At 39.5% G+C, this 10,448-nt stretch overlaps 1 protein-coding gene across 2 annotated transcripts in view; it reads right to left on the bottom strand.

The window, feature by feature from the left end:
* Nucleotides 1-453: 453 nt before the first annotated feature.
* The window catches only part of WASHC3 (WASH complex subunit 3), a 126,162-nt gene continuing 116,167 nt past the window's right edge, over nucleotides 454-10,448 (bottom strand). The window contains exons 7-10 of one of the 2 annotated variants that reach the window (XR_004286665.1): nucleotides 5,996-6,147; nucleotides 4,927-5,010; nucleotides 4,188-4,226; nucleotides 454-2,779 (exon numbers count right to left, since the gene is read on the bottom strand). Coding sequence is in view for 1 of the 2 variants with exons in the window: in XM_032346593.1 (XP_032202484.1) it covers nucleotides 6,087-6,147 (61 nt within the window). In the remaining variant the exon portion in view is untranslated. Of the gene's footprint in view, nucleotides 2,780-4,187; nucleotides 4,227-4,926; nucleotides 5,011-5,508; nucleotides 6,148-10,448 lie in introns of those variants that run through there. The other variant, XM_032346593.1, reaches the window with a different exon arrangement.

Genomic DNA, 10,448 nt, shown 5'->3' with positions numbered 1-10,448 from the left:
CTTGTTTTGATTCTTTACAAATAGAAAAGTAGAGCCTGGGAGTCCCTTCACAAAAATCACGTGTTCAGGGCCTGATAGAAATGAGTAGCAATACAACAACTTGCACTTAAGCTTTGTGGAAAATGAAGGGAATTTGGAGTGAGAGACCTGGATGTGAGTCCTGTCACAGCTCCTCAGTAGCCATGGATCTTTGCATGATAGTAAACTTCTCTAGACTTTCATTTTCTTTTTTTTTTTTTTTTAAAGATTTTATTTATTTATTTGACAGAGAGAAATCACAAGTAGATGGAGAGGCAGGCAGAGAGAGAGAGAGGGAAGCAGGCTCTCTGCCGAGCAGAGAGCCCGATGCGGGACCCGATCCCACGACCCTGAGATCATGACCTGAGCCGAAGGCAGCGGCTTAAACCACTGAGCCACCCAGGCGCCCCTCTAGACTTTCATTTTCTTTGTGGAATGCAAGTAATAATATGTCATTCATAGCTATGTTGAAAATATTCCTGCAAAGTGTTCTATAAACTTCTAAAGATATTATTATTAGCACTATTGCCATTGTTGCAGCCTGATTCAAGAGAAGAATAACCTTCAATCTTGCTACTTTGGGGCATACCTTTATTCTAGATGCTTATTACGTGCCAGGCTTTACATATTTCAAGCCTCATGTGTATTAGCTCATTTTTACCTAGAAGGTAGACGCTATTTTTATCATTCTCATTTAACAGCTGGGGCAAGAAGTAAAGCGAATTACCTCTGTCTACGATCTCATAAGGGATAGAACCTAGGCAGTCTAACTCCAGAATCCCGCTCTGAGCACTTTGTCAGTTAGGACTCATTCTGGATGTGAGTAGCAGAAACCCAATATAACAGTGGCTTCAAATAGATAGAAGTTTTGTTTTGTTTTTTTTCTTATATATGAGTCTAGAGGTTGATAATTCAAGACCAAGCTACAGGCTTGGCTCCACTGTGCTCAGGGCTCCAAGCTTCTTTTCTGTTCCAGTTCTCCTGATGGGCAGTCTTGTTCCCAACATCCAAAATAGATGCTAAAGCTTTAGCCACTACATTTACATTCCAAGCAGCAGGATGGAGGACAGGATAGGATAGCAAAGGGACAAAACACATGTCAGTTATTTTAGGGAGGATGGTTCCCAGCTGCGGCCATTTGACATTTCTGCTTACTTTCCATTGCTCACAGTAGGAAGGGGGCTGGGAAATGTAGTCGTTATTCTAGATGGCTTTGTGGCCAGTTAAAAACTGGAGGATTTTATTACTGGAAAAAAAGGGAAGAGGTAGTCAGAGGTTCGATGGATGTGTGGAGGAAGAGGAGGAGAAGGGGGAGATAAAGCTGGAGAGGCGTCCGGACAGGGGCTGGGTGAGGAAAACTTACTCAGTTCTTCTTGAGTTCCCTGCTGTTCACCACTCTAATATTTGGGTTTATCTCCAATTTCAGCAGGTGAGAAGGGAAGGCAGGGCTGTGCCCTGGAAACCACCAGGTATGGCCACTGAATGGCCCTCTGAAGCCTTATAATAGGCATTCATAAAATTTAATACAGGTGTCCACCTTGGTGGTGGACTTGAGGCTGGTTTCAGTCTGAGCTCCATTAGCTCATTAGGTTAAAATGGGGGCAGGTGGCCGCTGACTCATGTCCCCAGAGAGTGCCAAGAGAGGAGGTGGGTAAGAGGACACTGAGATAGAACACAGGCTGAGTGGTCCTCGGCTGGCTTCTCTGAACCCCCAGAGACAGTCTGGATGGCATACACTGGAAAGTAGCTTCATGGTTTCCAAACTCTTCCTCTTGAAATGCGCAAAAAGATTGTGGTAGGGATTGCTTTGCTCCCTGTTTTGCCAGTGAGGAAAAGGAAGTCAGAATCTTCTCAGGATATTCAGCAGGATGCGGCCTTAGAACACCAGGTAATTCTAATGTTCAAATTACTTTGAGAAGCACCATGCTCAGGGTGCTGAGTGATATTGAAGGGTCACATCCAGGGTCGCGGATGAACCAGGAAACCATAAACTCCACGATGGTATTGAGTTATGTCTTTCATCATCACACTGTAGGTACTCAGTAATATTTGATGAAAGAATAAATGAAGATAGATTTAGGTACCCAGCCTTCTTGGATTCTACTTCCTCTGGTGTCATGGAATAATCCTAGAATGAGCTCACATTTTTCATGCTTAGTGCCGACAGGGTAGGAGATAACATGCTATTAAAACCTCCATTTTAGAGATAGAAACTGAAGTTAAATGACTTGCACAAGTTTACATAGATAGTAAGCAACAGAACCAGGATTCAAACTCAGTTATTAGAGAATAACTAGTCCATGTCAGTAGATTTAATCGTAGCTCAAATCATTCCCCATGAAACAGAAAGAGTCTATTCCATAGATGTTTAATATAACAGTTAACCTAATACACAGATGTGAGTCCTGTCACTTGACACCAATGTTACAGAAAAGTTCCACTCTGCTTCATAGACTATTTGCTCATATTGAAGTGCCAAACTAGATTGGCGGAAAGGAACATATATTGGCCTTGAATGTTTACTTGGCTCATGAGCCCACATCTGTTTTTGTTAATGGGGATGAGGGCAATCAGAACTAGCTCTCAGAAGCAGACATTCTTGACATGGAATTCTCTCCCAGTCCATGAAGCTTTGTCATCCATCAGGCTGCAGAGCAGGTTGTCAGTTTAGACAGTTGCTGGTTGAAACTAGAAGTTTCTGGACTCTTCAATTCTTTCAAAGGAGGCATTGTTTCTTCAGGGTCTTTAGCTGAAGTTGAATCTTAAGAAGATATGAAATTTTATGATGGAGTAACTACATCAAAAAACTCCGGGTTGACTTAGAGGAGTAAAACAGCTCTATGGGGCGGGGATGTGGGGGTGTGTCCATCTAACAGCTCTTCTGTTTTCTAGCAACAAATTCTAAGTACAAGAGCTGACCCCTTTTCCAGTCTTCCTTCTCAGGCATCCCTCCACCCCCGCATCCACTTTTGTATCCACTGTCCCAGCTCAAGCATATGTGAGCAAGGAGAGGTTGTCCACATTGGGGAATGGTTTCCATTTCTTTCCTTTGTTGACTTTTTTTTAATAGAAGACACAACACACAGATTGCACTGGCAAATGTTGCCTCATAACTTGTTTGACATCAGCAGTCTTTGTGTGTTTTCTTGCAAGTTCCACATCTGTCTTAGAGGTAGGCAATGCTCCTGCACCAACTGACCCCCATAACATGGGAGCACATAGCCCAATGGGTGGTGAGTTAGTGGGTTTCATGAGAACTTTGTTTTGTCACTCAGCTGCTTTACCTGAAAATGTGTTATAGATAGGATTGTATGCTGCTTGGAAGCAAACGAATGTGACTGGGTTTGGGGTCCACCCCACCACCCTAAATGATGAGAACAGTTGTCAATTCATTGACTGACAGAACTATGTCCCATGACATCTGGTGGAAATGAAGCTTTTTCACAGAGCAGGGTATGAAAAAAATAGTAGGGATGGACATGTGGATATAGAGGGACTCAATATTAAGTCTGTTCATGAAGTTCATAGTCTGTTTATAGTCTGACTTTGCATTTCTTTTCTAACTCACTAAAATTATTGTGATCTTTTCTCTTACAGAAGAAGTATGATGACTTATGGTTCAATACTTCTCTATGTAATTTCTTATACTTTTGACATTTATATTATGCTTCTGACAGTTACATTGTTTGTTTTCTGGGATAGCTACACATTCCTTTGGAAAAAGCATTATGTAATATGTACATATGATCTCTTGTCATCCCAGCCACCTTCATCATCTCCCCACCCCCACAGGCCACACAAGTTTTTCAAATCATAACTCTGCCAAATAAAGGGAACTGGAGTTTTGTATCCTGCCTTCTTGTGGTGCTGACAGAATATGATATTGGGCAAGGAACAGGTGCTTAAAGATTTGAGCAGGAGGGGACTTGCACCCACTCCAATGCCTCTGAGATAGATGGACCTGAATTAGGTATGTTTAAATGTAAAAACTCAACATTAACTTCAAGGCTGTGGGAACCCAGATGGTCCCACCCCTCATAAAGTTTCCCCTGCACCTAGCTTGGAGGGAGATGAGGCACCAGTACAGAGCCCCACCACCTTTGTAATGACCATTCTGGGCTCCAGGTTCCTCACCATCAAGAGAGGGAAAAGAAACTGGAAAAAAATACCTGATGTTGAGTTTTCTGCCAGTTTTGTCCTGTGGAACACTGCAGTTGGATTTAATTTAATACAGAAAAATAAGGAAATATTATCATATGCACCGAATGTTATATAAGAATTATTGACTGTTAACAATATATGTAAGACAAAGTGATCCTCAATTCACAATGAAATTAAAATTTAAATGAAACTTTTCTTTCATTAGATTAACAATGATGCTTTTAAAAGTTCACACTTAGATGCTGAATGAGAGTGAAGAAAAATGGATATGCTTATGTATTTTCATTGGATTTATAAATTAGTATCATCCTTTTGGTTCAAAATTTGGTCATTATTAAGAGGCTTAAATTTTGACAGCAACTCTTCTCTCACCAATCTGTTATGACGAAATAATCAGAAACCTGGGTAAAATTTTATACACAAGGATGTTCGTGGCAGTGTTAATTTTAGTTATAATGAATGTGATATAATGAATTAGGTAACAGTATGATTCGAATGATAAAAAAAATGGTTCAATAGATGATGGCACATCCATAAGATCTCATATTGAAGTGGTCAATAAGAGTTTTAAAAATATCATGGCTCTCTCCTGGATTAAATTAGATATAGATATGTTTAAGTCAGCTCTTATGGCAAAACACGTCACTTTAAAAAGTGGCTTAAAAAGTTCTCAAACTGTGAATTGGCTGGATGGTTCTTCTGGTCTAGGTTGGATGGAGCTTGATGGTTAAGAATTACCTGACTTACCTATGTGGGATAGCTGAAACAGTGGAAGAGCATGGTGCCTCTCTCCATGTGATCTGTCATCCTCTATGAAAATCTTGGGTGGTTCTAAAAGCATTAAGAGAAACAAGTTTCAAAGCACAAGGACATTTTAAGCCTATACTTACATTATATTTGCTACTGTCCCATTAGCCAAAGTCAGTCATATGGCCAAGGTGAATCAAGGGGTAGAAAAATAAGACTTAACCTCTTGATTGGAGGGTCTGCAAAATATTGTGTCCATTAAAAAAAAATATACATGTTGCACCACATGACTTGATTTGGCTAATAAAATGTGAAAACTTTGGGGCAGAAGCTTTAACAGTCAATGCACGTTTTCCTATTTTCTCTTTTCCTTTTTACACAATAGCCAGATACATTTGAGATGGTAGCTGATCTATTTGGCTTGGTCCCAGAATGATCAAGATAAGCAGAACTGCTATGTCAAATTGCACTGGACATGTGGCTTGAGTAAGAAATAAACCTTTGTGGTTGTGATGAGCCCTGGGTATTATACATAACTGATGAATCATTGAACATTACATCAAAAACCAATGATGCAGTATATGTTGGCTAACTGAAAATTAAAAAAAAAAAAAGAAAAAATAAACCTTTGTGACTTGAAGCTATGCAAAAAGTTGAGATTTTTTTGTTATTGTTACAAAACCTGGCCTATCCAAACTAATACAAAAATTGTGTGGGAATTAATGTGATATTTTAAAAGAATGATTTTTCGTGAGGGAAATTTTTCATTATATAATTCTATATCAACAAGCAGCTTATAAAGCAGGTATATATTTGCATATGTTATGTAATCCTAAATTTATCAAAACAACCAAAAACACAGACACATAGCCTGGAAGGAAATACATCATAGTGTTAATAATAGAATTACAGGTAATTTTTATACTCTTCTTTCCCATGTTTTCTATTTTATTTATAATCAGTGTTTATTATCATGCTAGGAAATTATTTTTTCAGTTACTGGTCACTCCTCCCTGTCCATTGTCAGGTGATTAACTATACCTCCCATGGGAAGATTTCATGTCCTTACCTCACTGGGTGTGACTATGTGATGTACTTTGACCAATGAAATGTGAGTAAATATGGCATTCATCATGTAGGCAGAAGGTATAAGACTTATCTTAAGGTTTGGCCGGTTCTCCAGGTATGTCCCGTGTAGGGACTGTTCTTCCAGACTGGGTCCTAAAATGAGAAGACAAAGTAGAGCCCAGGGTATGAGATAATTAAAAAAAAAATGTATATTGATCTCTGCCCCTGGCAAAGAACACCTAAAACTCTTACAATACCCTAAGTGATCAAAGCAGTAGCAGCATCTTTTCTGTCAATATTTGGTCTTTGACCCCCATTCCTGACATGGAGCTCCTAAATCCATTGGAATTTCCTGAGTGACAGCAGTGTCTTTGTTCTATGAGGTGACTCTTGGTTGCAGGCTTGTCACCAGAAAGACCAAGCCATGATTACAAGCTTGAAAGAAGGGAGAGGGACTAGAAATGGAGTTAATGATTGGTCATGCCTAGATGATGAGGATTCCATAAAAGTTTCAAAAGTATGGAGGTTCAAAATGTAGTGATCCAAATGAGATAGAAACTAGAGATACAGTAGAACGCATCAATGAAACTAGAAGCTGATTTTTTGAATCAATAAGGTCGATAAACCATTGACCAAACTAATTCAAAAGAAAAGAGAGAAGACCCAAATTACTAAAATTATGAATGAAAAGGGAGAGATCACAACTAACACCAAGGAAATAGAAACAATCATCAGAAATTATTATCAACAGTTATATGCCAATAAGTTAAGCAACCTAGACAAAATGGATGCATTCCTGGAAAACTATAAACTTACAAAGCTGAATCAGGAAGAAGCTGACAACCTGAATAGATCAATATCTAGCAACAAAATTGAAACAGTGATCCAAAACCTCCCAAAAAATAAGAGCCCAGGACCTGATGGATTCCCTGGTGAGTTCTACCAAGCTTTCAAAGAAGAAATAATACCTATTCTCCTGAAGCTGTTTCAAAAAATTAAGCAGAAGAAAAACTTTCAGACTCTTTTTATGAAGCCAGCATTACCTTGATCCCTAAACCAGGAAAAGACCCCACCAAAAAGGAAAATTTCAGACCAATATCCCTGGTGAATATGGATGCTAAGATTCTCAACAAGATCCTAGCTAATAGGATCCAACAGTACATTAAAAAGATTATCCACCATGACCAGATGGGATTCATCCATGGGTTGCAAGGGTGGTTCAACATTCGCAAACCAATCAATGTGATAGAACAAATCAATAAGAGAAGAGAGAAGAACCACACGGTCCTCTCAATTGATGCAGAAAAAGCATTTGACAAGATACAGCATTCGTTCCTGATTAAAACGCTTCAAAGTATAGGGATACAGGGAACATTCCTCAACTTCATAAAATCTATCTATGAAAATCCCACAGCAATTATCATCCTCAATGGGAAAAAGCTGGCAGGCTTCCCTTTGGGATCAGGAAAACAACAAGGATGTCCACTCTCACCACTCTTGTCCAACATAGTATTAGAAGTCCTAGCAACAGCAACCAGACAACAAAAAGAAAGAAAAGGTATTCAAATTTGCAATGAAGCATTCAAACTCTCTCTCCGCAGATGACATATGAAGACTACACCCCCAAACTACTAGAACTCCTACAGCAATTCAGTAATGTGGCAGGATACAAAATCAATGTACAGAAATCAGTTGCTTTCTTATACACTAACAATGAAAATACAGAAAGGGAAATTAGAGAATCGATTCCATTTACTATAGCACAAAGAACCATAAGATACCTGGGAATAAACCTAACCAAAGAGGTAAAGGATCTGTACTTGAGGAACTACAGAACACTCATGAAAGAAATTGAAGAAAACACAAAAAGAAGACCATTCCATGCTCATCGATCAGAAGAAAAAACATTGTTAAAATGTCTATACTGCCTAGAGAAATCTATACTTTCAATGCCATCCTGATCAAAATTCCACTGGCATTTTTCAAAGAGCTGGAGCAAACAATCCTAAAATTTGTATGGAATCAGAAGAGACCCTGAATTGCTAAGGAAATGTTGAAAAAGAAAAGCAGAACTGCGGGCATCACGTTGCCTGATTTCAAGCTTTACTACAAATCTGTGATTACCAAGACAGCATGGTACTGACACAAAAACAGACACACAGACCACTGGATAATAGTAGGGAGCCCAGATATGGACCCTCAACTCTATGGTCAAATAATCTTCAACAAAGCAGGAAAAAATATACAGTGGAAAAAAGACAAGTCTCTTCAATAAATGGTGCTGGGAAAATTGGACAGCTATGTATAGAATAATGAAACCCAACCACTCTCTTACACCATACACAAAGATAAACTCAAAATGGATAAAAGACCTCAATGTGAGGCAGGAATCCATCAGAATCCTAGAAGAGAACATAGGCAGTAACCTCTTCGACATTGGCCATAGCAACTTCTTTCAAGATATGTCTCCAAAGGCAAAGGAAACAAAAGTGAAAATGAATTTTTGGGACTTCATCAAGATCAAAAGCTTCTGCACAACAAAAGCTTTTCTTTGTTGACTGTTTCAACAAAACAAAGAGGCAACCCACGGAATGGGAGAAGATATTCACAAATGACAATACAGAAAAAGGGCTGATATCCAGGATCTATAAAGAACTCCTCAAACTCAACACACAAAAAACAGATAATGATGTCAAAAAATGGGCAGAAGACATGAACAGACACTTCTCCAATGAAGACATACAAATGGCTAATAGACACATAGGAAAATGTTCATCATCACTGGCCATTGGGAGAGTCAAATCAAAGCCACATCGAGCCACCTTACACCAGTTGGAATGGCCAAAATTAACAAGACAGTAAACAACGTGTGTTGGAGAGAATGTGGAGAAAGGGGAACCCTCTTACACTGTTGGTGGTAATGCAAGTTGGTGCAGCCACTTTGGAAAACAGTGTGGAGATTCCTTAAGAAATTAAAAATAGAGCTTCCCAATGACCCTACAATTGCACTACTGGGTTTTTACCCCCAAGATACAGATGTAGTGAAAAGAAGGGCCATCTGTATCCCAATATTCATAGCACCAATGGCCACAGTCACCAAACTGTGGAAAGAATCAAGATGCTCTTCAACGGATGAATGGATAAGGAAGATGTGGTCCATATATACAGTGAATTATGCCTCCATCAGAAAGCATGAATACCCAACTTTTGTATCAACATGGATGGGACTAGAAGAGATTATGCTGAGTGAAATAAGTCAAACAGAGAGAGTCAAGTATCATATGGTTTCACTTATTTGTGGAGCATAAGGAATAACACAGAGTTCATGGGGAATTGGAGAGGAGAAGGGAGTTGGGGAAAATTGGAGGGGAGGACAAACCATGAAAGACTGTGGACTCTGAGAAACAATCTGAGGGTTTTGGGGGGGGATGGGGGATTGGATGAGCCTAGTGGTGGGTATTATGGAGGGCACACATTGCGTGGAGCACTAGTGTGTTGCATAAAAACAATGAATTCTGGAACACTGAAAAGAAATTAAAAAAAAATAAAGGCAAAAAAAAAAAAAAAAAAAAGAAAAAAAAAAGTAGTGATCCAAAGGGGCATATGCACCTGAATGTTCACAGCAATGTGTCCACAATAGCTAAACTATGGAAACAGCCTAGACGTCCATCAACAGCTGAATGGATAAAGAAGATGTGGGGGATACACGCACACACACACACACACCATGGAATAATATGCAGCCATTGAAAACCCCCAAATATTGCCATTTGCCATGATGTGAATGGAACTAGAGGGTATTATGCTAAGTGAAATAAGTCAATCAGAGAAACACAATTATCATATAATCTCACTGATATGAGGAATTTGCGAAATAAGACTGAGGATCATAGGGGAAAGGAGGGAAAAATGAAACAAGATGAAACCAGAGAGGGAGACAAACTATAAGAGATTCTTAATCTCAGGAAATAGACTGAGGATTGCTGGAGGGGAGTGGGGTGGCTGGGTGATGCACATTGGGGAGGGTATATGGTATGGCGAGTGCTATGAATTGTGTAAGACTGATGAATCACAGACCTGTACCCCTGAAACAAATAATAGATTATATGTGAAAAAAAAGTATGGGGCTTCAGAGATCTTCTGGATTGGTGAACACCTGGACGACTGGGAGAGTAGCATGCCCAGAGAGAGCATGGAAGCTCCAGCTCTTTCCCTGTACCTTGCTCTATGTGTATCTTCTGAATGTTCACTTGTAACCTTTATCATATAATTTTATAATAAACCAGTAAACAGTAAGGAAAGTGTTTCCTGAGTTCTGTGAGCTACTCTAGCAAATTAATCAAACCTGAGGAGGAGATGGTGCAAACCTCTGACCTACAGCTTGTTGGTTAGGACCACAGGTGACAATCTGGACTTGGGTCAGCGTCTACAGTGGTGTTGGTGGAGGCTGTCTT

The sequence above is a fragment of the Mustela erminea genome, chromosome 6 (assembly GCF_009829155.1).
Source record: "Mustela erminea isolate mMusErm1 chromosome 6, mMusErm1.Pri, whole genome shotgun sequence".
Lineage (NCBI taxonomy): Eukaryota > Metazoa > Chordata > Mammalia > Carnivora > Mustelidae > Mustela > Mustela erminea.
Note: the sequence above shows the minus strand (reverse complement) of the source record. Positions and strands in the feature narration are given on the sequence as shown.